This window comes from Simochromis diagramma, unplaced genomic scaffold, assembly GCF_900408965.1.
Source record: "Simochromis diagramma unplaced genomic scaffold, fSimDia1.1 OVJJ01000302.1, whole genome shotgun sequence".
Lineage (NCBI taxonomy): Eukaryota > Metazoa > Chordata > Actinopteri > Cichliformes > Cichlidae > Simochromis > Simochromis diagramma.
This window is the reverse complement of record NW_024386792.1, coordinates 3,032,000-3,058,192: the sequence shown is the minus strand read 5'-3', so window position 1 is coordinate 3,058,192 and position 26,193 is coordinate 3,032,000. Positions and strand designations below refer to the sequence as shown.

Here is a 26,193-nt window from a genome sequence, read left to right as displayed (position 1 = left end):
TGGAACGCTACCACTGCTCATGCTACGGCCCTTTGAGAATCTGCTGGCAATGAGGAGAGCCACGACGCTGCAGGGCAGGATTACCGAACAAAGAGATGGAGGGATATGGAATGAGGTGCGAGAGCCCCTCTCCACCTCTTCTATCGCAACATCCCGACCCTTAAACGCTCAGCAGGGGAGAATCCTTCGCTCGTTTCCATCTCTCATGTCGGCGGCATGTTGTTTGTCGCTGGATGAGTTAGTGCTGAGGGCAACGGCAGACGTGCTTCTTTTGAGTGGTGAGAGCACAGAGAGGGGTGTTCATTCATCAAGAGGAAGTGCAGTGCAATCGAGGCAGTAAGTGTAAAGCAGATAAATGGCTAATAACCTCAAGGAACGAGATGATTCATCACTTCCTAAAATTAAGTTCATTAAAGGACTGCCTGTGGAGATACATCAGCGTCTGCTCTTAAAGACAATCTTGTTTGTTACAGTATGTGAACCGTGAAACATTTTCTCCAAGAAAAATACGTTTTTGAAAAGACAGAAAAATCTGCATTGCAACACAGCTGCGACTAATGTTTTATTATTAAAATGTTAATTACTTTGGCAGTGATGTTCTTGACATTTTAGAAATAGATATATTAAATTATTGCCTTTAAAATGCAGCATGGAAATAAGAATCTTAAATAAAAGATGTCGCTGTGCTTTCTGCCAAAATACAAGCTGGATCAGGCTGAGATCAGGTGACTTGAGTCGACCATCGCAGAACATTTCCCCAAAGCTCCCGAGTTCTTTCACAGTGCGTCTCTGGTTCACCTGCCAGAGTCTGAGCGGAAAGTAACGATCTGTGCACTTCAGAGTTAACCTGACTTTCTCATCAGGATGCCCCAGTAACCTGCTGGCAACCAGACATGCCCATTACATCACGCTGCCTCCTCTGGCTGTTTCAACTGATGATCTGTGCTTTGGATCACGAACCATTACAAGCGTCCTTCATACCGTCTCTTTTAGTCTTCTCGCCTTTCCATTAATGAGATCATCATTTTCCATCTTGTGGTGAAACCTCTCTTTAGCCTAAAATGATGAGTGAGTGTCCTTCCTGGAGATTGTTCTTCACATAGCTGTTTGCTGGGAAGGGTTTTTCAGTAGCACTTTATAATAATGTCACACTACTAAGGTAGTAGTCAGTCATTTACAAATACAGTTGTGTTCATCTGTTGCGTTTATACCATGTGCAACTATCATCTCTACTGCATCACTGATAGTAATAATCATAATCATAATATCTGTTTTTTAAATGGCACAATAAGGTGGAGCAATGGTATAAATGATGAATTAAGGACTTACTAATACTTTAATAATGCTTAATAGTGTAACATAAAGTGCAGGATCCTGTGATCATGCACCAGTTTTTGTTTGATGTTTATGTTGCTGAGCTCATAAGCTACACTTGAAACCAGCTCTGGACTTTTACCTTCCTAAACTTTGAAGAAATAATTAAAGGGGAAAAAATCATCTCTGTTCAATTTCCTTTTGAAAAGTATGGTGCCAAATCTTCCTCAAGATTTCCTCAGATTTGATTTGGTCTTGTTCTATCCAACAAATTGAATATGTTTTGGTAAGTGACCAAAATAAAAATTTGAAATAGGATCATCTGTCTATAGAAACAGGATGATGTCTCTATTCAAGCAAACCCAGCAAGCCGCTCTTTGAGCCCCCCTCCTATTTCCTTTGCTATGTATTTCTTGATTGTCTCCCAGAAGGCAAACACAAGTATGATAGGCATACAGAAAGGGGCAGGTGCATCTCAGAGCCTCATATCTTCATACCGAGAGTTTTTAATATCATCTTGAAATTTGTGGATGTCAGGAAATAAAATGAATCTTACTGTTCCAGCCTTCATAAAAGAATCATTTTAAGGAGTCTGATAATCTCGTTTCCTCATTTATCTGGAGCAGAACTGTAGCTCGGAGAGACGGAGACAGAAAGAGACACAGCGAGGCAGACAGAAGGTTTTGCTTTAGATTATTTATGTACTTCTATTGGGCTGCTAATATTCAGAAAATAACTTACTGGGTGTTACGTTTAGGGGGTGGGAGGAGCTCTAATGCCAGGACTCCAGTCCTTTCACCTGACCAATTTCAGAGGAACATCTTAATGTTTGTTAAACCACTTAACACAGACTGATGAAGTATTCTAGCATTGGAAAAAAAGGCTCCTCAAGAGATTATCTAACGTATCATCAGAAATTGTCTCAGTGGAAGGGTTGTTGTCAAGAAGTAAACAGGAACTGGATTGAAAATCGGTGTCAATTTTGTGAATTTGTGAATTATGAACACAGAAAAGTATTCTCAGATTTTGATCCACCTTCTGAAGAGTGTCTGATTGGCAACGACTTCATTTTCAGCAATGATCCCAAATACACTGCCAACAGTCTAGTATATTGTTGGAAAATTATAAGAAAATCCATTAAAATAAAATGTGGATATGTGACGTTTTTAACAATTTGTTTGCATTTGGTGCAACCTTGACGAGGTTTTCACCAAAACTAAATGAGCTCGAGCTTTTATTGGCATCTACTGTTACATAAAATTTCAAAAATGATATCTGAAAACTCTGGACATTAGACTGCTAACAGACACAAACAGAACAGGTTCCTCCCTTTGGAGGGGGAGAATATTTTTTCTAGCAAAACTAAATAAATGAGGGGTGGCTCAAGACTTCTTCACAGTGCAATACCGTTTGAGATATAACAAAATGTAACTAAAGTCTAAAGTTCTCTTTCCTCTACCTGAAATGCCTGGATATAGACTCAATAGAAATGTCTACAGTATGACAAGAAATGGGAATGATTTGGTTTTGACTTGTTAAGGGAAGGAATTAAGGAGGGGGGGGATGCATGATTGGCATTCTGCCATTCATCAATACACTCCTACTTTTTGCATCTCACACCTTTGTAGGCGTGGACTCACTCCAGACTCCGTCACTGGCCCAGAACCATTCCTGAAAGTGTATCGTTTCCTAACTCAATACCAGCTGTAGCCTGTAGTGCAATAACAATCCTTAAATGGAAATCAACAGCATCCTCATCTCACACACAATGGATCACGGATGTCAGGTCTACCTCAAGCTGGGAAACTTACGCTCGAGTGAACATTGATCTGCCTTTGCTTTACACTGAAAATTTCTAAGATGCATCAACAAATTCTCCATTATTTTGAGAACTAATTTGCTTCAGATTAAATTTAGAAAGCAATCAAAGAGAACTTTAAGTTCATGATTAGTGTATCGACTCTTACAAATGTAATACAATATCTAGTTGGGGCATCTTGTCCTGTTTATTTGATTGTAAGTACACTCTGAACTCCTTAAAAAAAGGCTCAACTCAAAGTTGTAGCAGGACCGTTTTGTTTGTAATCCTTTCTTCAACCTTCAGATTCACAACATGCAATATTAAAGTCAGTTGGCTCTGCTGCGATGACCCTGATATTTCAAACACTTTTTGGTCAAAATGACCTGACTTTCATATCCAGGGTGATCACTGGTAGAGAGATCTGGATCTAAGCCCGGGTCCCAGGAACCAAACAGGAGGTTTCAGTGGAAGTTCAGGGTTTCAAAGCCTGAAAGCGGTGTATCTGGTCAGCTGGTTGAAGCAGAGTTCTCCCATGATTGCCATTTTCCACAAACACGGCACTGCATTGGTGTTTTCGGTCATCGCAACACAATAGTTACTCGCCACATCCCACCTCTGAAACTTTGTTCTCTTCCACAAAATCAAATTAGAATTGAAATGTTGCACATTTAGCAAAGTGGAAGAGATCCAGCATGCCTTGCAAATGCACAAGCGCACGGGACTCTAATGGGACAGACGAGAACTGCACAACCAGACGTCCCTAAAGGCGATCAAATTAAATGTACCCCACCCTGATCCTTTAGGGGTGGGGTGAAACTTGAAGCCCACTTCTCATATTTGGTGCCCTTCTGCAGGCTTGAAACCCAGCAGGAAGCTACTGGATTTCCTAACCATGTGCCGATTCTGTTGTTTGAAAATGCGTTTTCAGCAGCCGTTTAAAACATAGGTTACCTTCTCCTTTCAATCGTTATTCAGGCTGTGGTTCACCTTGCTGACTATATATATATACTCGACTGTGTGTGTATGTACACTTATCTACTGGATGTTTAACCCACACTGTGCATCACTTTGCAGCTGTGTGTTTCAGTTTCAGTTAAAACAAACCTGACAGACTGTTCTCAGTGTAAAGTGCACTCGCTCACTGATACATGAATAACAATAGGCAACAATGTGTCACTCAGGTTGTTTACTGTTCTCCAGAGCAGAGGGGCTGCTTGCACGCCACACAAGTGGATCCTGGAAACAAACTGCGCATAACGTAACCTTTTCAGTCGAAGTGGAAACGCCCCACATGTCCATTCATGTGAGGATGAACAGCCTTCACTGCTTCCTCACAATGCTGTTTATACTCCGAGTGGACACCGAGCTCTGAGGCCGGGCCAGACACGAACTATTGCTAGGCAACAGGCGGGAGGGAATCTGGAGCACAGCTAGACTGCAACTGCTGCCACACGAGCTGTACGGACTCATGACAGATAACGTTTTTTTTGGGGGGGTGGGCATCAAGTGGGTCACGTTTAAATCGCTCCCCAGCCGCCATTCACGGTCTCTTATATACAGGAGAGAGCAGAGCAGAATGAACGCAACATGCGAAGCTAAACTGCATGAATTATCTTCACAGGCTGAAAAATAATTAAAGACTAAACAGAAAACAAATAGCTCATTAGTATTTTTGAGTTGCAACACAACACTTTGATAAAATTACACTTAGTGGAAGTGTGAATAAGTGTTTTGTCTAACACTTCAGGCTATCTGGATTCAGTTCCTTTTGAATATGTTACATAAAAGGCTCCTAAAAAAAGGCGACATAACAAAAAGAAATCTGAGTAATCCTGCTGTTTAGAAATGCTCGACGTAAAACTGGATTTACAAGAAATTTAAGGCAGATAATCATGGGACACTTGGGCCACATTTCTACATTTGGGCCCATTGGGTGTTCGGTTGCAGGCTGCAAGCAAACTGCTGCCGATTCATTTTCTGTCAGCTGCTCACCACTGGGAACTGTAACCAGTGCATATAATACTGATGTACCAAAAGAACAGAACTGGCATTAGTCTTTATAACGCCTGTCAACAAATCCCCAGAGAAAAAAATGATTCTACTACCACTGAGGCCAAAGCCATACAGCTTCGTCCTCTGAGGAGATCCTTCACTGTCCAAAAACTATTTAAAAACACAACAAGAGTTGTCATGTTGTTAAGCTGGCAGGCACGTTGCTTCATCACAGTGAACTGGGTTTTTTTTCACCCTCCATATAGTCAAACCCTCTGAGATTTCGCTTCTGCTTGAGTGCTTCTGTCTGAGGAGAATTTCTGTTTTTAAAAATCAAACCATTTTCATTTTCTGTAGGAAAGAGTAGTGATGAGGTCAAGTAGCTCATGGTGCAGAGCTAAAAGGGTGAATGGTAGCACCAAGGGAGGGGGCACCAGCCACCTCTCAAAATTTGCTGCACCAGGCAACTAGGCATAGTTTTTTCTGTGTTGTGCCACCCCAGTATTTTTAGTGGCCCCAGTTTGAAAAAATTCTGCAGGCTCTCCTGGGTGAATGGCAAATAAAACATGACAGACAAAAAGTGGAAACGTGTTGGAAATGCAGAATTAAAAGTTTGACTAGTGAATTAAATTGAGGGGCTGTTAGTGCGTTCAGTCATTTCGTGGGATTTCTTGATAATGTGACTTCAACAATAAACAGGACAAATGGGAACTGCTGCTGAGCTGGAGATGCAATCTGATGAGCACCATGCACAATCAGGAAGTTTAGTGACTAAGGTCTAACTTTATATTACTTATTGATACTGCTAAAAATCCTTGAAGGTCATTTCATTGTCCAGTTCTTCTGGATGGCATGAAGATATCCTGATCGCCCTCTAGAAGTCCTTTTATGAACCTTGAGTGTTTATGATTTTAATACATACCTGAAAATCTTGCTTCACACTGAGAATTATTGCTGTTTGGTATAATAGCCAAACACAAAGTTGGGTGCCGAGGAGCAAGCTTGTTACACTGACATAACCTTATGGCTTAAACATGACTGTGCACTGGTCCTCTGGAGAGCCTGTGGATGATTTTGAAGACTGTCATCTACATGTCTGTAGCTTCTTACGATCAAACAACCAGTCGGTGGCCGCCTCCTGCCTCCGTTATTGAAAGAAAAGTACTGGCAGTGTCCTCAGCCTCCTAGGAGCTGCACCCGTGGTAAAAATGTAAAAACGCTAAGTGATTTTTCATTAAAGCTGAACACCGACCTTGACTTTGAATTCAAAGTCAGAGATTTAAACTCATCTGAGGTTTAGTAGATTCCCCTGTTGTTATCAATTTGAAAATAATGTTACTTTTCGTATTCACAAACATTGATCCACACCCCGCGCTCACCTGCCGGTGCGACAAATTATAATGGCGGCATGAAAAATGCCCTTAGCTGTTCTTTTCATCAGCAACTGGACATAAAGTCACTACTGTAAATCTCGCATTAGTCCACAGATTTGTCTCTCTGATACTTTGTCCCATTTCCCAGAAAATAAAATCAAATTGAAAAGTTATTGTTTGAAAACTGCGCAGGACGTCACATGCAAGTGTGCGTATTTTAAGTGGTCAGAACGGGACTTCCAGGGAGTACACAGGAAGTAGCAGGAGTGCTGGAAATGGTGCAGAGCGACATAAGAAGCCCATCTTGAAGGGGAGACTAAACTGAAGTCAGATATCTGTTTTTGTGAAGGTGCTCTGATCACACCGGCGACAAAGCTAGAAGACTAAGACTGCGCTGTGATTAATGTTGAAAATTATTCCCTTGTGGATGTAATTACCAAATAATTTGCTTTATTGAACACATAAGATGCCTTCATACAGGTAACAAAAACAGACAACTGTCAGCTTGAAATGAAAAAAGAAAAACCCACATTTTATTGCACTTAAGTTATAAGAAAATAAAATTCTAAGTGAATCAAACAAATACACAATCCCTTTAAGGTTTTTTCTGTCCGTTTTCTTTTTTGCCAGGCAGTTTACATGAACTGGAAAAAAACAAAGAAAAAAAAGAAATAAAAACACCTGCAACAAATCTGATTTCTCAAACCAGATCATAAATTAAAATCAGAGGGAGAAAACAACAAGAGGAGATAGAGCAAGATTGTTTTCTTTTTTTTTTTTTAATATACAGTGTTATACCACTTTCACAGTTCAGCTTGAGTTGTGACTCTTGGAGATTGGGACGGTTTTTGTTTGGCTACAATGTTTCTGTTCATGTTTTGTTGCCTTTGTGGGATTTTTTTGTTTTGTTAAAATTTCTCCCCCCATGACGACCCGCGAGGCCGCCTGGGTGATTTCGACTGTGACACATGTAACACTTAGACTCCCGGCAGCTCCGCCTGTCAGTCGATGCTTGTGATGGTCTCCTCTGTTGCTTCAGACATCTTTGAACGGAACAACAATCACACGCACGGATATGGACAGTTCTTTCATTCACCTGTTAAAAATCGATACATCTGCTAGGATTTTTTTTTTTTTTTTTATATTTTCGCTTTTTTTGTCTTTGCCAGTCTGAACAGCATTTGTACATTTCCCCAAAGAACAGGCCGAAAGAGCTTTGTCCCAAGGAATGTGTTTACAAGTTGCCCATTAACACGCTAAACACACGCACTCATGCACACGCACGCACGCACGCCAACAGTGTACATCCCCTTGTTTCCTCTCTGCGGGCGCTCCCCGCCGGTATCTGTCGGACACGCTCCCTCCTCTCGGCCTCGTAGAGGCACGTTTGGCTCAAGTTTCAGTGGCAAAAACAAAACAGAAAATAAAAAGCTGGATGTTACCTTTTTTTCTCATATTTTGTTTCTGTAAGTCCAAACATAGAGTTCAATTTGGAATTTTGCCTGGGACTAAAACGTCACAGCAAGTAAAAGTTCCATCTCTCTCTTTCTTTTTCCCCATTCATCTAGCAGCATAAATACAGTTTGGCCACTGGGGGGGGAAACGGTAGAGGGGAAGGGAGGGGGACGAGTGGGGTTCAGGGGGGCATTAATCCACAGCGCCTAGAGCAAAGGACCTTTTCTTCTTCTCGTCACAGCACTGGCATTGAGGAAACCACCCCAGCTAGACTCTGGAAAAATCTGGACAGCATTGATGTTCATGTGGAGACGGCGCTCCGAACCCAGGTATGTAGAAAACAGAAAGGAAGAACCAGGAAGAAAGGAAGAAAACAAATCAAAACAAAATAAACCCTTGTGACAAAGATGGCTAACCTAAACAGGGCAGGTTTCTAATACTGGGATTTGTTGCTGTTGGCAACAGTGAGAAGAGGCGGAAAAAACAAAACCTTTCATATGATAAACCAAAGAGGTGTTGAAATTCACAGTTGTGTTTGTGTGCGGTATTTTAAAGAAATCAGAATACAGAAGGGGAGAAACAAACAGGAACAGAAATGGAGTGACGAGAAACTAGCCTGAACAGGCTACACCGAGCAGCTCTTTAGGTGCGGCTGTGTGTGGAAAATCCACCTTTCTCAGCCTTAACCTACGGTCAACGTTTCCCACTTTCCGGTCAGCCTTTTGAGTGTATGTGTGTGTTTTTCTTTTTTTTTTGTTTTTTTTTTGGGGGGGGCGCACACTGATGGGAGGGGGTTACAGGGGGTGGGAGGGGCTTTTAAAAAATAATATATCTCTATACATGTCAAAATCTGTCAGGCTTGAGCGAAACTAAGTCTCTGAGTGAAGCTGCCCCCAAACTGAAAGGATTGAGAGTCACTTCAAAAGAGTTCAGTCATTTTCGGCCGTTCCTCTCTTTTTTTCCCCCTCTTCCTCTTCTTTCTCACAGCCAATCAAGGGACAGACCAGTCGTGCTCCGCCCTCCTGGCCTCGTTTCCAACCCGATCCCCCTTTTAGGCTCCACCTTGTGCTGGTGGAAGGGGCTCAAAAGCAGGGGCTGAACAGGTGAGGGTGTGTCTCTTTGTCAGTAACATTTGCCCAAAAAAGCAGGGGACGGGGACGGGGACGTGGGAAGATGATGGTAGAGGACAGGACAGCCCACTGTTGGTGGTTGTGGTTCTAGCATTTGGATGTTGGCTCTCCAGTTTCCAGGTTTCCTCGTCTCCCATTCCCTCTCTACTCCTTCCTGTGCGGTTCGCTCTCTTCGTCCTTCCCCACCGCGCTCCCTCTCACTTCATATCTACGTCAAAGTCCAGGACCAGCAGCTTGGTCTCCTCTGTGCCGTTGCGGCTACCAACCGCGCACACCAGCTTGGTGTTGGAGGCCCGGATGCGCCACACCACACCGCCGCTTCCGCCACTTTCCAGAGTCACCAGGTTACGGATGAACTCGCCAGTCTTCAAGTCCCACAGTTTGACCGTGCCATCGTCCGAGCTGGTGATGACAAAGTTCTTGTTGAACTGGAGGCACGTCACGGCGCTCTGGTGCTTGTGAGGACCTGAAGACACAAAGATAATTTTATTTAGTGGGACGAGGTAAAGAAAAGTCTTTTTTTTTCATGGCTTAAAACATTTACATTCAGGTTAAAGTTTCCAGTAAATGTGTGTGGATCAGTCAGGTCCTAAAACCTGTAACATAGGGGAATCCCTTTCTACCAAAGCTCCTGGAAAATGTTGGTCAAACGTGCTAGTCTACTGGCAAATAAAGAATGGGTGAATTTAAAAATAATGAAGAACCCAGATACAGGGAAAGATCTGAAAGCAAGATCTCTGTCAGCCTGTGAGGTGAAAGAAGAGCTCTTACTCCTGACGCTGCTGTGACAATGAGATCTTCGTACAGCTGGCAGGCTTTAGGACGAGCTGCCAGGGCTCATTCCTGTCTGTCACAGACGCTAAGCAGCTTCAGCTACACCTTTGTCTGGTCTGTTTGGTGCCAGTACATACCGGTTAAAGCGTGTAGTGGCTGAAGTAAGTTTATTTGTGACTGTATGCGTGACTCCTTCAGGCTTGAAAATCATACCTTAATTAAATCAATTAAAGCGAAAACAAAAACGAGTGCAGAGTCGAGTGCAGGCAAATGAACTGATTTTGACTGAATTGTGAGCTCAGATGCATTTAACTTGTTTCTGGATACACAACCTTTCACAGACGAAACCTGCTGAAATCTGTGAACAAGCGTTCACATCTTTTCTGTTTCCGTCTCTGATTAGTTCAAAGGCTGAGTTATTTACCCGGCTACACAATACTGCTCTGCACCAACCCCCAGCTTGCCTGTCTCTCTCCTCCCTCTGCTCTTCCCATTACCACAACAAAGCACTCTGCTCCGTCATTACCTATGCGCTCTCGAGCTGACAGTGACAGCCTTGTTGTTGGCCTATTGTCTTATCAAAACACACTAATGAATGGCAGAAATTGTCTGCTGACCTAATTATATGACCTACAAAGTTCCCGGGCCCTCAGTCTTTTACTGTAGTCACCTCTCTTCACCAGACAGACCCACAGTCTCCCTCCCTGCACGCCGTCCCTCCTGCTCTCTTAAGGCTCTTATACGACCATCCTTTGTTGGGCTGCTGTGTGCGCTGTGGACGCAGCACCCGCATGCGGGTTTGGAGTTTGCTAATGAGGGCGGTTAGGAGTGGGGCACTGCTGGTTGCCACTGCTATTCAGCCAAAGGATTTCCAACATCCTGTGAGGCACCAGTGCTGCTAATGGAGTTAGAACTATTCAGACACAAAGGAAATGAGACTGTAATCAGGACCAGCAGGCTTGCAAGGTGTTGGCTCAGTTCTGCTCCACTTACACACACAAACAGGTAATTTAGATGGATTTTTAATTGGACTGTCAGTATCAAACAGAGTCCCATCTAACGTGTTTTTTGTTGTTGTTATCCTCCAAGGCTAGCATTGCCACTTTTCTACACTTTAAGTCATTTATTCATGGATCTATAAGTCTACATTTCAGTCAAGTTGTTTTGCAGCCACCTTAGGTGTAGCTGCTTTGAGTACAACATAACCAAGTCTAGTGGTATGAAAACAGTGGCACATTAGGACAGGACAGAAAGTTAAGAGAGAAAGAAAACATAAGAGTTACATCCCCAAAATCTCTGATGTAGCCTGGCTGTCCTGTCACATGAGACCTTTGTACTGATTTTTTACTGTAAGGTCTGCGCATAAGACTCACATCTGAAATTATTTTATCAGAATAAAACAGCTAAGAGTCTGATCTCATGACTCCCAGCAAATAAACACAGAAATTTGGAAGTGATAAGCAAACATCCTCCAACAACACCCAAAAACATTGGAGCCACTAAGGTCAAGCTCTTCTGAGTTGGAGACAATGCACCAGCTGCTGTGTGAGTACTCAGCTGAATGCAGTACACAGAACACTTTTATTCTTTTAGGGTTTATCCAAACAGCAGTAAATGTGCAGCAGTTTCGTATGTATCCTACAACGTGTTTTGCCTGTGTGTGGTCCTGGAGACTTCCATTGCAGCAACAACTACCCGCAGCTTTGCCAACATGATGGACTCAGAAAAGTGTGAGATGTAGTCATGAAAAGTTAAACCTGTCATTAAAATGTAATTAGATTTCAATAACAGCTGAGACAGCCTCTGGTTTTCCAGAAGTTTTACAGTAACTCTCACACTGTTCATACTTCACTTTCCTCACCTTGCAGTGTTTGGAGGCACTGGCCAGTCTTGATATCCCAGATCTTGACAGTGGAGTCTGCATTGCCTGAGACCAGGATGTTGTCTTTGAGCTCCATGCCACTGGTGAGGGACTGGTGGCCCGTTAGCGTGTGGATGCAGTTGCCCGTCTCCACGTCCCAGACCCTTATAGACGTATCCAATGAGCCGCTCACGACGTGGATCCCATCGAACTACAGAAACAATGAATACGTTTAAATTGTCTGAAAATCAAACGGCCGCCTCTAGATAACCAAAATTGTCACTTGAAGTTGGAGTTGACGGCAAAAGCACCTTACATTTCAACACTGCGTACTTTGTTTCTATTAACCTTAGACTAAACCCATTTAAAATGGATGCACAGTATTGATCTGTTAAAGCTTTTTCTGCTGCTTCCCAAATCTAGTTGGAGAGAACCAACACTTTAAAAGTCTATCAAAGCAGCATGGCACAAAAACCAATCTATCAGTGCAGTAATCAGCCTCCTCTGTGAGGGTTATGGCACCAGCTAAAGTGCTCTGTCATCACACAGAGTGGATGAGAAGAGAGGACATATTAGAGGACAAACGGGTATAAACTTTTTCCCCCCCCTTCCTCCAAACGAACAAACATCACACATATATGCTGGGACATAATAAATTAAGAATATAGAATTGCACATGAATATAAGATAAAGGACTAAAAAATTCATGCAAAAAGAGAGATCTGTTGTTTTTGTGCACCACAGGTTTAAAGCAATTGCCTGAGCCTAACAAGCAATATTTCACTCCACAGAAGTCCTTGGAGGACACGCGGCAGTGAACTTCCTACAGTTTAGGACAGTTAAGAGGAAAAGTGTACAGTAAAAAGGCCCGTTTAGAAGCTCTTCATTTAAAATTAACCTGTGTACTCTTAATAGCACAAACTACTCTGGTGACACAAACATATGACAACTGCCATGAGCATGAAAGCATCTTTATGACCGTTTTCCCTTAAGTGTTACTTGAGTCACCTGTTGTTGCGTCACCAAAGTTTGGGGATCAAAAAAGGAAAAGTTCGAGGTAATCAGTTTGCTGCTAATTGCACTGTTATTTCAACATTTAAAGAACAGAAGGTCAAACCTAGATTTGCATTTGACATAACTAGTTTCAGGATTTTCTCCACTTGTTTTTAACACAAAAAGGTGTTAAAACATCCACTGTCAAGGCACGGTTCTTAATTTGCTGGTGTAAATCAAAGACAGCCTGCAACTATCAACTTAAAGAAATTATGCATGCCCACTGTGCCAAAATGTCTTTCAGCCCTTCAGTCTTTTGGCTTGTAGTTCTTTTCAAGAAGTTAAGCAGAGCTTTGAGAAACTTTTCCTTTAAAACAGCGGTCCCCAACCTTTTTTGCGCCACGGACCAGTTTATGCCCGACAATATTTCCACGGACCGGCCTTTAAGGTGTCGCGGATAAATACAACAAAATAAAACTAGTACCGGTACCGAAAAAAAGAAAATTTATTCATAACACACGTGAAAAGACCCAGGAAAGACGAGTAAACGATAAAAACGATAACAAAATAACGCTGACAACCGATAAAACCCTGAAAACCACACATTTCACACCTGAGCCTCAACTCTCGCGGCCCGGTACCAGACGACTCACGGACCGGTACCGGTCCGAGGCCCGGGGGTTGGGGACCGCTGCTTTAAAACACAGATGTAAGGTCAGTAGGTGTCATCCCTCATGACAAAAATCATGAAACTTTCAGCTTAATGGCAGATTTTTTCATGTCAGAACCACAGACATCGTTTCTGTGGTTCCTCCACTCAGACTGCTGTGGTCATTTTACGTTACCCTACACAGACACTTGATTAGTTACACCTGTTGAACTACTCACAAATATCTAACCAGCAAATCACATGACAGAAACTAGATATGATAAAGATGACCTGTTCAAACATAACATCAGAATGGGGATGAAACCATCCAGTGAGCAGAAGCTCTCTGGGTGAAAATGCCACCCACAGAACTTCCACCAATAGTGTAGGAGAGGTGTCACATGTGCAGAAAAGATTGGATATTGTAATTTTGAAATGTTTATTTAAATTTTCTCCCATTCCTCCAGTACATCATTATTTCTACCACAGAGAACTTCCACCGTCTCTGGCCTATGCTGCCGTGCTGAGAGAGAAATGCATGCATAAAACTAACGACTGTATTATGTTTGACAAATTGTAAGCAACAAGCTGTGTTTTTAGTAGATCACTCAAACCCACATGTGTTTGCTTGCCACCTTAATCTGTCCTACTCTCGTTAAGGCTGAGATGAACTGGTTGCTCATAAATTCTGGTAGAAAGTCACGCACACAACCGGCTTGCTTTATGCTGATTGAAGCCTTGTGCTATTTCTTTTAGATTAGCAAATCCGGCCCTTTGACAATAGTCAAACATGGTTAAAGCCTCTTTTATGCTCACATCAGTCTTACAGACAGCCCTTACAATAATGTAGTTAGATGAGTTCTTACATATATGGACCTAAAAACTACCAACTGCATCTGATTCATTGCGTCATAAACGAGAATGTTTTTATACGAGTTCTCAAAGACTCTACACTTTCTACTGTGTGCAGATAAAACAAAGTAACTCGTACATTTCATTTGGCTCCAAGGTTGATTGGTATACACCAGTCTTTTCTTTAATGCTGTGGGAGGCCTCACCTGTAATGAGTACACTCTGTTTGTGTGGCCTTGCAGCGTGTGGAGGCAGGTCTCCATCTCGGGGTCCCAAACTTTCACCATGAAGTCGTAGGCACCGCTGACCACCCGTCGCCCGTCATACTGGACGCAGCGCACTGCCGCCACGTGGCCCATGAGGACGTGTAAACACTGACCTGAATCAATGTCCCAGACGCGCAGCGTGGCATCACGAGATCCACTGACCACCCTGCATGACACAAACGCAGACAGTGAGAAAGGTAACCGTAGCACAACACAGAGATTCAGGAATGAATGTTGATGAGTACGGGTGCAGTAATCAGTTCAAACCACCGTGAATTCAATAGCTGCCTTTATGCTGAGCTGCTTTCCCACAGATGTAACGTGCATTTAAAGTCATCCATTCTCCAAGATTAAATTCAATACTCCACACAACTGCTCATTCATAATATGGTAAATGCACTGACAGAATAATGAGGCACGTATGCACGGATCCTCACTACTCTGACAATGAGTAATCCACAGCATCACATTCATGTTCATACATGAATGCAGAAATAAACCCCCACACCTGTCTTTAACAGCCGCCCTGATCTGTGAATTCACCCTGAATGGAAAGATATATTACCGGTTACAGGAAGAGAAACTCCTTTTAGAGTGACAGTTACTCAACTTGAACATTTTTCAGATTATCACACTTAAGGTCAATACTTTCATCAACTTCCATCAGCTTCAAGACACTTCAGCAAGGACTAAGACGGGCATCTCTCCGCATTTGACCTTAAATTTTCTACGGGCTATTTCAATTTAGCCAAAAATAAATAAATACATAAAATAAAATAAAACAAAACAAAACATGCTGTAGCCCATTCTCTATTTATTAAACGCCTCACGGTGCTACACAGATAGAAATCACCAACATGTTATTCACCATCTACCAGCAGCTCACAGCATTTCCACTGAGTGAGTAATCAAATGCTACACAAAAACCTTGGTGGGCCCTAAGGCGAAAAGAGCACTTCGAGTCTCCAGAGTGTGATACTGAGTGAATAAGTGAGCAGCAGTTCACTTAAGTCGCCTCACAGGGTCCATTTAATCACTATGAAACCACATGCTCTCTTTCATAGATGCTGTCCTCTTTTACCGTTGTACAGTTGCTCTTATTTACCAGATGGGATGGCTGTAAATGTGGGTGTGATGAATCATAAGGAACATTCAAGGATTAATCTATCCTGTGTTTCTTATTTCTGAAAGTTATATGGTTAAGCTTTTTTTTATTTTTTTTAATTTTTTTTTTATACACCAATTAAAACGAATATTTATCCCATAGAGTACAGTAGAGCCAAAAAAAAACATGTGAAACATGAGTTTGTGAGCTTTGGAGATGCTGCTGGACTGCTGTAAATGTTTGAGACAGACAGATTCACTGTTTCTGCCAAGCTATGCTAACTAGATGCTCCCTGTAGCCTTACATCTAATAAACAGACAAAAGAGGCACTGGTGCCTAATATGCTGTACACATGTGCAAAAAAAAAAAAAAAAAGCTTGTTCCTACCAAGAACTTTCAAAACAAAAGCTTAGACTGTAGTAGATGGACTCTTATGGTTAAGAAAAAAAAATGGGGGAAAAAAAAAAGACTGAAGTAAAATCTTATCCCTAGTTATACAAATTATGAAGAAAAAAAAAAAGGTTTCATTTAATTCTTATTAGCACTTGAAGCCAATTTAGAAATCCATGAACAAGGTCAGGCAACATGTTTGGACCTTTTTCTACAAAAGGATAAAAAAAAATGTAAAGTCTATACTCCTGTATAAAACTGAACGACACACACAGACATGACATGAGGTAACCGGTACTCATTTCAGCACTTTGCTCATGTGTGGATCAACTTTGATTTCAGGCACAGATCAGGCAGAGCCAGCGTTCCTACCAGCAAGAAAACAAGAGTATTAACCCTTGGATGCACAACCTACCAATACCTACACTCTTCCACGAGTGGGGTCAAAAATGACCCCAAATAAAATCAATGCATTTTGCTATAAACTCTGTTGTTATTCTTCAAAATCTTTAAAACGAAGAGTTATATTTTCATATTTGAGGTATTCCTCATAAAACATGTTTGTGACATGAGGCCCTTCGCATTTTTATTTATTTTTTCATTAATTTTAAGAAATTGGAGTTTTTGTATCACTCGTATCACTTTTGTATGCTTGCTCGGCATATACTGCAGAAGCTGGGTCTTGCCTCTGAAAGGCACAAGTTATTCATCCACTGTAACACAATCACTGAGGATGAATTTCTGCCTGCAGTTGACCAGGAACAGGCCCCATATGTAGCGGAAAGCTGCCATGTGGTTTGTTTTCAGTCGGTAGGCTCTGGTCCTCTTGTCATCAAAGTGCAAGAAACGGCGAATATCTTTAAATCTTTGAATTGACATAGTGGCCTTGTACCATGGGTTATGCAGAGGACTCTCAAAAAGCACACCTACTGGTACATCCCAGTTCTTCTCACTTCCTGCAAGAATGGTCAATCAAATGAAGGCCAGGAGCTTATGTTTGATTACATTTTTTCAAACCTTTCCCCTGTTTGTGGCTACTCTTCACGGCTCCATGTTTGTGCATGTCAGCACCTCTTCTATTATATTATCAGACATGAACATCTTCCATGCATCTATTGGGGAGACAGTACTAAACCCAGGTGCAAGCCCTGGCCGACTAATTCATCTAATTCATTCTGTTAGACTCAATATCCATTTCCCCTTCAGAGAACTCATCAGAGGACTCCTCTGTGTCTGACTAGCCTTGTTCAGTGGGGGGGGGGGGAATAGTCTGGGTCCTCCATCTGAGTCAATGCCTCCGATGGCCTTTTCATCCCATCCGTCCTGGATCATTTTTAGGGCCACAGGGATTCTAGCTGGCCTCATAGCTGCCATGTTACTTTAGATATTTAAAAAAACAAAAAAAACAAAAAACAAACAAAAAAAAACAGAAGGTACAATGTTTGAAATGCACAGAAAACTATAAACAGGGCTGCACATAAATGGTCCGCAGGTGCGCATTCGCTGTCAAAATAAAAGACACGCACCAGATAACAAGTTGCAACGCGCGTTTGCGTACATAAGATAATCTGGAGGAGGACAGACATTTGTTCAGAACTCTTAAAGATGTCGAAGAAGCAAGCTCTGTAAGCAATTACTTTGGTGTTCCTCCACCGCAAAAGAAGCGCATATTCTCGGAATTTCTTGGAATACTTTTATTTTGACACCGAATGCGCACCTGCGGACCACTTATGTGCAGCCCTGACTATAAATCATGTATGTTACTGTGTAAAAATGAATTCTTGATCCATCAGAAGTGTAAGTGGGACAGTCAGAGTTGCTAAGAATGAAAGTTTCATAGAAGATTCCAGAGGAACTGCTTGGGGTCATTTTTGACCCCACTTGTGGAAGAGTGGGGTAGTGATACAAAAACTGCATTTTTTTTAAATTAATGAAAAAATAAATAAAAATAGAAATGGCCTCATGTTACAAACATTTTATGAGGAATATCTGGAAAATGAATATATTACAACTTTTAAAGATTTTGAAGAAAAACAACATCTAAGGGTTAAACAAAACATGACAATTTCTTAAACAGGAAGGTGCACAGTTTCACACAGCAGTACACAATTGGCAAAGCTCACTACAATAATAAAATCGACCCATTTAAGGATGCCACTAACAAAACTATTATTTTCAGAGATTGCTATATCAATAGCACAAAACGCTTTTCTGTTTATCTAAAACGCAAAGAAAATCAATTTAATTTATTTAATTTAATATCACACACGAGCGATGAAAGCAACAATTAGTGGAACCTGATAGTATTTGATAAGTTTAGCCTGAAAAAAAAGGCTTAAACTAAATTTATTATGAAAAACATTTTCTACTCATTTCAGCTCAAGACTGATCGGGCAAATCTTCATCTCATCGAAAGCATCATAGAGCCTTCAAGCTTGGGCTTAAAGCACAGCAGTGAGCTGCTCCGTACCTTTTCTCATGTAGGTGCATGCAGCGCACTGTTGAGGTATGCCCATAGAGGGTGTGGATACATTCTCCCGTCTCTGCGTTCCAGACCTTGAGTGTGCGATCAGTCGAGCCGCTGATGATAATGTTGTCTCGCATCTGGGATGACCACACGCCCCCTGTGTGGCCCACCAATGTCCGCAGACACTGAAGAGGAGAAGAAGGAGAGTCTTGATCAGGATTCCTGATGGACAGTACAGACTTCTGATGTTAGAAAAGTTCATTTGAAAGGCATTTGGGGTGATGGCATTCATACATATCAAAGCTCAGTTTAAGAATTCATAAAATCTCATTTGGGATTTTCTCTTCCTGCATGCCCTCTCGCTGCCTTCAGGGGGAAAAAAGGGAAAATTTAATTTGACATTTTACAGTAAGGAAAAACTGAGTCCACACTTGCTGCTGCCGTGCTGGGACAAAACCTCCCAGAGCTCTGCACAAGATTTAACGTAACTTTCAGAAAGTGACCAAATCATTTGCAGGAAGGGTTGATGACAGTCTTCACTAAAATGTCTCCATTCATCCTCATTAGGGACAGGAGATTAGTTATTGATTACAGCACTTATGGAAATCTTTCTGATCAACTCAATCTGTGTCCAAGCAGTTTGTCCCATTCGAGCCTCCCAAACGCATTCAATTTAAATTCTTTTAGGGAGGAAAAAACTGTAGAAGTTGCAGTTGCTGTGCTCATGTCAGGTTTAGAGTGGAGTCTGCCACTGAAATGTAACCCCCCAGAAAACTGCGTTGTATCCTGAGGATTACTTTCAGTGTTTGTGCACACATTTTAATTTCCATTAGTGATGAATGAGCGATACTGCTGCGTAACACTCAACTACAGGCCTGCAGTTTATTACATCACGCTGGGGATACAATAATGCAGGATTTTTCCCATAAATCAAAGCCTCCAAGAACGAGAGTGTGATTAAAGCCTACTCAAACACTACGTGGGAAGAGAGAATATCTGAAATGAAGGGCTTAGGCATCTTTATCTGTCTGTGAAACAAACATAAAATAAGCCGGTTCCAAAGAATGAAAGAAGATTAGCGCTCGTTTAATGAATGTGTGAAGGCCTGCCTTTTTCCCCCCGTTTTAAACACATGAGGGTTTTCATACAATGCTTTACATTTGCTTCAGATCTCGTCTTGGTTTAAAAACTGGCGGGGGAGTATCCGCTTTAGCAACCTGAGAGCTGGCCTCATTGAAAGACAAATGCAGGAGATTTCCCTTTGTATTGAACAGCCCACCTTTCAAGACCTCAAATATGAGAAAATGTGGGCCACATGTAGGGCTCAATGTGGGTTCAACTAATGCTTAGCAAAGGTTAAAATAAACTGGCTCAGGTGAAGCCATCAGATAATTATAGCCTGATACCAGATGATTAAGAGATTACTGCGGCTATAGTTTCATTTCCATACTTGACTGTTTGACAGTAGAGGAACGAGAGGTTACAAATGTCTCAAGATAGACTATGAAACGCATAACCAAAGCGGCAGGCGAACAGAGTCTTACTAATGTGTTCTTCCCCTCTCTTATTTGCCTTTTCCTTGTGTTGATGATTTGATGACATGGTTTTGATCTACTGTTTGTCTCCAAGTACTAAGTGGATAATACAGACGTGTCACATAAGTATGGGTAATCGCACGGTGCTTCCTCCACAGAAAGAGTGAGAGAGAAAAAAAAGAGGCTTCATTATGAATGCACAATATTCAATCAGCTGAGGATAAGAATCTTGATACAGGTTGATCTACATGGAGAAATAATCCATACTTTCATTTAATGAATGATTTCAGATGCTCGCTAATCAGTCTGTTAACAGTTCCAAAAGCCACCTCTAATCTGTGGATCTCCCCTTGTTTCCAGTTAAAAACAGGGGACGCGTGTCAATGCGGCTAAAGTGTCTCGCAGAGGACACCTCTCCCTGAATACGACGGTAGTCCGCAGCTCTGCCATCTTAAATCTGCCTGACAGCTGAGGCTGCCTCTGACAGGCACCACCAAGGACACACTCTGCTCTGTTAAGCACAAGGTAGCCACCTTTGAAGCAGCAAGATGTGTTTGTTTGTGTGCTTGGATGGAAGATTGACGTCCCTGGCTGAAGCTGGAGACAAGCAAAGACAAAGGTCCATCCAGCCAAAGACGGAGCCTTCAAGAACCGTCTACGCAACAGTTTCTTCAGCAGGAAAAAGAAGCTTTGAAGATCTGCCAGACCACACGTCTCCAAGATCCAGCAGATAATGTTATATTGTTTCAAATTTAAGCACTGCTTGCTTCTTGCAGTACTTCCACCATAAATAAAACCCACTGTCTAACCTGATTACTAGCTAGCAACCCAGTTTTGTTCCAGGTGCGGAAGTCTTTATATAAAATATTCTCATATAATAATTCCCTGATTACCTCACAGAACGGGTTCAAGTCGCCGTGTTTTACATAACAAGATGAATCGAGGGGCAGGACAAAACTAGCTGCAAAGATGAAAAGGCAAATGCTGGTTGTGGTGTTTGTTAAAGCTCTATTTTTGCTGGAGTAACTGCATCTGATGAATATTTGTTGAGCAATTAAAAATTTAGGCCATGCTCATGCAAATGAGGCTTATTAATATAATGCACACTTTCTATGCTAAAAAATACCTAATGAGTTTGAAAAATACACAATTCACAAACAAATCTGGGAGAGAAGAGGGTATTGTCAACAGATTCATTAAACAGCCGATGGAAACATCTGATCGGATGCAGTATTTGGTGTAAAGACAACACAGAACATTTTGAATGCGGCAGCCTTTGAGTCACCCCACAGTATCCCATCACAGGGGAACTGTACCGATGCCTCTAAAGTGGAGGCAATGTTTCTGAGGCAGAGGAGCACAAACAGGAGGGAAGCATTAATAGTGGTCTCTCTTTGGCACAAATTGTCTACGCAGTGACCAATTTCTTTTCCCATCCTGACTTTTTAAATCACCCACCTGCAAAGCATGCTGCTGCAGGTGGATCTCTGCACTCTCCTGGAGAAAAGGTAACCACGCTGATCTCTGAGCCAATTTACCTTTGTAATCTATAATCAGTCACCAAAGTCATTACTGATTTGAGGGACTACTTCTGACCCGAATCAAACATACCGTCCTTTCAGAGCATGATTTATAAAAAAAAAAAGAAAGAAAGTATAACACAATCACAGTTTCTCATCTCAGCTGATCACCATGCTGCAGTCTCTTATTGAGCCAGGTCTCAGTAAGAGTTAAGTGGCAGGGCTGTAGAAGTAGAGACTGGGTGACTGTGCTTTGCTGAAGTTGAAAGATTTGTTTACAAAAAGGTGCAGGAAATTAAAATAAATCACTACAAAAAAAAAATTACAGAGAAAAGATAATGGCTACAATCTTGGGAGACGTGCAATATGACAAACCCCCCCACCCCACCAAAAAGTACAAGAGAAATGATATTGATATGAACACTGGTAGTTACAGCAGCCATTGTAAGCTGTGTAACACTTCAAGATCACTGACAGCCACTTTACAGACCTGCATCTCAGAGACGGACTAAGAAAAAGTAGCAATCAAGTCTTCAAATAAGCTGGCAAAGACTATAAAGAATTCTGACAGCAGGGAGAAAAAACAAATCCAGGGGCCGGTAATCTCATTGTATTTTTACTTTACAGTTTTACTGGCATCGACAGCCACTTCACCGAAATGGTCGATTCGGCTTAACTGGCCATTCCTCTCCAGTGAGGGATTCACTCTCTGTGGTGCTGAGAGCTAAGGAGGCAAAGAGATGAAATCCACAGAGGGAATGTGTGCTCTGAATACAGCAACCAAACACGGATTTAGGCTCATCTCGCCTTCATGACTAATGTAAACAAACAATCCTGAGGCAGATTAGCATTGTAGAAAGCGCATACAATAACCTCTGTCTGTGATGTCATTCTGAATGCAGGGTGGGTTGGGGGGGGGGGGGGGGGGCTTTAGAGCCTGCTGGTGATGTGACTCATCACAGGCTTCCACCACCAATATGGAGCTACTGCAGCTATAATTCAGCAACCTGTCATCCAGATATTAGTCTTTGGGTGTAGGAGAGCCAAACTGTGCTCCATGCCTATCGGATGACCTTGGCGAGATCTGTTCAGATCAGCAAATGTGACTGTGACTGATATGCATGTAATCACCAGTTGGGAGAGAGCCAACTTTACTTTATGTGTTCAGCCGAATCTCCGCAGCAATGAAAAGCAAACTCAACTCTTTTACATGTGAAAGTGAGGCCGAAACGCCCCACTGTGATCATGCAGAACATCTTTTTTTTTCCCCCCCTTTGAGAGGTTTTGCTTTTAAAGTTTTCATTTTTAAAGACCAAGTTCAAGCCCAGCCTTATGTCATTTATCTGAGTAAAAAAAGCAAAAGGGATAGACTGGGAAGAGAAATAATGAAGGACTTTTTGTGGAAACTTCTTTTGAGAAAGGAATCCAGCATTGAGGCATGAAAGTGTTGTGATTTACCACGATCTGTAAAGCGCTCTCCAATATCACAGAGCAACCACTGCCTTTCTTTTTAATACACAGCGTAAAGCTGCAGCACAACGCCTGTGTGTCTGCACCAGCTTCAGCTATGAATACTAACACCGCGTGTGGACATGGGCTGTGTTACAAGTCTGCAAAATAGATAAATATAAGAGAGGAGAGACTGGGACAGAAAGCAGTCTTCCCAGGAAGATTTTTATGTGGTAGTGTAACGCAAAATTATATCAGTGGGAGCACTAAAGATACAGTATTTAAATCAATTCAACACAGTTGTTTCCTTCACTTCTAATCAATGAGTGTAAAAAGTAGTATGATTAAGCAAACAGCCCATTATTCATATTAGTGCCTGCCTCCCTTCTCTTCTGCGTACATCCAAAATATAACAGTATTCAACTCTTACCTTTCCTGTGATAGCTGACCAGACTTTCAGCGTGTTGTCGTCAGAGCCGCTGACGATGCGATTGCCACAGAACTGGAGGCAGGTGATCACATGGTCATCGTGGCCTTTGAGCACCTTTAAATGGGACACATGAAAAGAGATGAAGCGGGAAGGGCACGGAGGAAGATTTGATGTGGAATGACAACGCAAATAATGATGCTGACAGTAACACTTCTTATGCATCAAAGTGAAAATGTCATCAAGCGCTGCAGGTGTACACAGCGCTTTAAGCAGTGCTGCATACATTCAGTCTCAGCTAGTGGGTCACAGGACTGCGAGCTCAGCAACTGACAGGGCACACTGCATATGCAAAGGACTATAACGAGCGTGGGGAACTAATTTATGCCAGTCGCGGCCTAAAATGACCTGCAGCCGTTTCACAAACAGCTACAGCGTACAAGGTCCATTAAGGATGAGCTTCAGCATGCTGGTCATGCTCTATGAGAAGCTTCTGAACAGGTAAAAGAGACGGCGAGTCTTTAATGTGAAGGAGAATAAGATTTTCCTGTGCTCCAGCTCAATTAATATTCCAAACAAATACCTGGGAGCACAAACCTGACTGTTCACTAACTTTCCATCGGTTTAACACTTCAGACTCTTATTGAACCATCTTTCTGTGCCTCAAGGCCATTTGATCAGATCTGTAAAACTCCTCTAACCTGTGGGGAATTTAAGTTCGAAAGAAAAGCTACCTTAGGTGATTTGAGGTCCCCTCTCCTCCAGTTAGTGTCTATTCTGTGCTGCCTGATGTAGGCACTCTTCCAGGGGCTGTGAGTGAAGCCAGGCTTGACAATTTTTCTCTTCTTCAGGGTAAGGGGCTCATCGATACCTGTGAGAAGGGAGAAAAGAAGCCAGTTGGACTAAAATGTCCTTGTTTTTCAATAAAAGTGCAGTTTTCCAAACAGGAATAACCACAATTTTAAGCACAGCAGTCGCTTCAGACTGCTCCCGCTGGGCGACCGCATAGTGTCTGTCTGCCTGCATCTGTTGCAAACAGTTAGGGCTCACCTTCTTCCCTGCATTTCTCCCTCCACAGCAGGTTGTCTTCTGCAAGGATGCGCCAGTAGCGACACGTCTGTGCTGCTTGGAGGAGGTCCTTCGGTTCCAGGAATGACAGCACGTATAAAGCCAGCTGTTGAAAGACAAGGACGAGCAATGTGAAAGGTGTAAAGCAGTAATGGGGGGAGGAAAAAGAAGCTATAACTTTCTACAGTTGATGTAAACAACAGTTTAAGGTGACATACATAACATATATTTTCAATAACCTAATGGTCAATATATGATGTACATTTACAATGTACATCATATATTGACCAAGAAGAATAGACTAACAGTTTACAGCTTGACCAGGAGAGACAGGATTAGAAATGAGTACATTAGAGAGACAGCTCAGGTTCAGCTGTTTGGAGACAAAGAGAGAGGCAAAGCTGAGACGGTTTGGACATGTGCAGAGGAGGGATAGTGAACATACTGGACAAAGGATGTGGAAGACTGCCAGGTAGGAAGATAAGAGAAAGATCGCAAAAAAGGTTCATGGATGTAGTGAAGAACATGCAGGAGGTGGTGTGAGAGAAGAGGATGCTAGGGATAGGGTGAGATTGAAGCTAATGGGATTAGCCAAAAGCAGAAGATGACAGGTCTACTTTTTTAGTCTTGTGAGATGAAAACCTGGATGATTGTTTCCAGAAGTCCCGTTTCTGTCCATCCAAACTCACATTAATGACTTTTCAAACTAAAACTATCCCCCAAAAGTCCACTTCAGGGTTTAAAGTTGTGACATGGTGTGGGTTCTAGGCATAAACGCAGCACACATGATAAAATTAAAGTGTTTTAGTGTGGATGTGCTGAACAAATATAGGAGAAAAAAAAGGAATATTGGGGGGGGGGGGGGAATTCTAAGAAAACAAATGCAGGATAATTAGTGTAGCTTGTACAACAGTCGTTGAGATGAGTCGACATGTCTGTAAAAAATTTTACATTGAGCTTCTCAGCGCAGGTATAATGCTACAGCTCATTGAACCAAATGAGCATAAACCAGAAAGACAATCACCTGCTTTTTTGTTCCACTAACAATCAAATTCAAATACATATATATTTGCACAAAAGCAATGAGCTGGATCACCTGTTAGGTCAAGAGATTGTTGTGCATCTGCATAAAAAAGGATTACGGGTTCATTTGACAGTATGAGGCGTAAGCTGCTGTGTAAATATTGTTCTTTCATTATCCGACAACAATATGAGATGACAGCGACCCCACGACAGAGTAACAAATTCAGGTGTGTTGCCACGAACATCAGCATGGAGTCAAATTACTTAGGATGGTCTCCAGCTGTCAATTATTATTGATCTGAAAAGTTTAGAGAAAAATGTAAAGTCGTCATCATATATAATTTCTGACAGCTCAAAGTGATGTGCTCGTATTGCTGTTCCATCACAGCCAATTAATCAGTTGTCTTCTCCATTTTAATTAATGATGGATCCATAATAGTGACTGAGAATCTGTCTATACTCTATTCAGCTATAGTGAATTAATATGCTAGATTCATCCACACAAAATTAATCAGTCAAAAGTAAGTCTTAATTTGTTCAATCATCTCTTCTCCTTGGTTTAAATGTGTTACACTACACAGTTAGGTCTACTTCAAGTCACCGTTATACCTGAATCACCCCAAAGCCCATCTAAGCCGGCCATCATTACAGGCCGGAGGATATTTTAATAGTTTTACAAATCAATCTCAAATTGCTTTTAAAGTCTGACACTCAGCCTTCTGCAGAATCTGTTCATAGTTTCAATTTCA

At 41.9% G+C, this 26,193-nt stretch overlaps 1 protein-coding gene across 7 annotated transcripts in view; it reads right to left on the bottom strand.

Moving 5' to 3' along the window:
- Positions 1-7,248: 7,248 nt before the first annotated feature.
- Positions 7,249-26,193, bottom strand: part of fbxw7 (F-box and WD repeat domain containing 7) — a 129,531-nt gene continuing 110,586 nt past the window's right edge. For all 7 annotated transcript variants that reach the window (XM_040023831.1, XM_040023832.1, XM_040023833.1 and 4 more), the window contains 7 exons: positions 24,404-24,527; positions 24,088-24,224; positions 23,357-23,470; positions 18,426-18,607; positions 14,401-14,626; positions 11,701-11,911; positions 7,249-9,531 (listed from right to left, as the gene is read on the bottom strand). In XM_040023831.1, the coding sequence (XP_039879765.1) occupies positions 9,263-9,531; positions 11,701-11,911; positions 14,401-14,626; positions 18,426-18,607; positions 23,357-23,470; positions 24,088-24,224; positions 24,404-24,527 (1,263 nt within the window). In that variant the 3' untranslated portion in view covers positions 7,249-9,262. The remainder of the gene's footprint in view (positions 9,532-11,700; positions 11,912-14,400; positions 14,627-18,425; positions 18,608-23,356; positions 23,471-24,087; positions 24,225-24,403; positions 24,528-26,193) is intronic.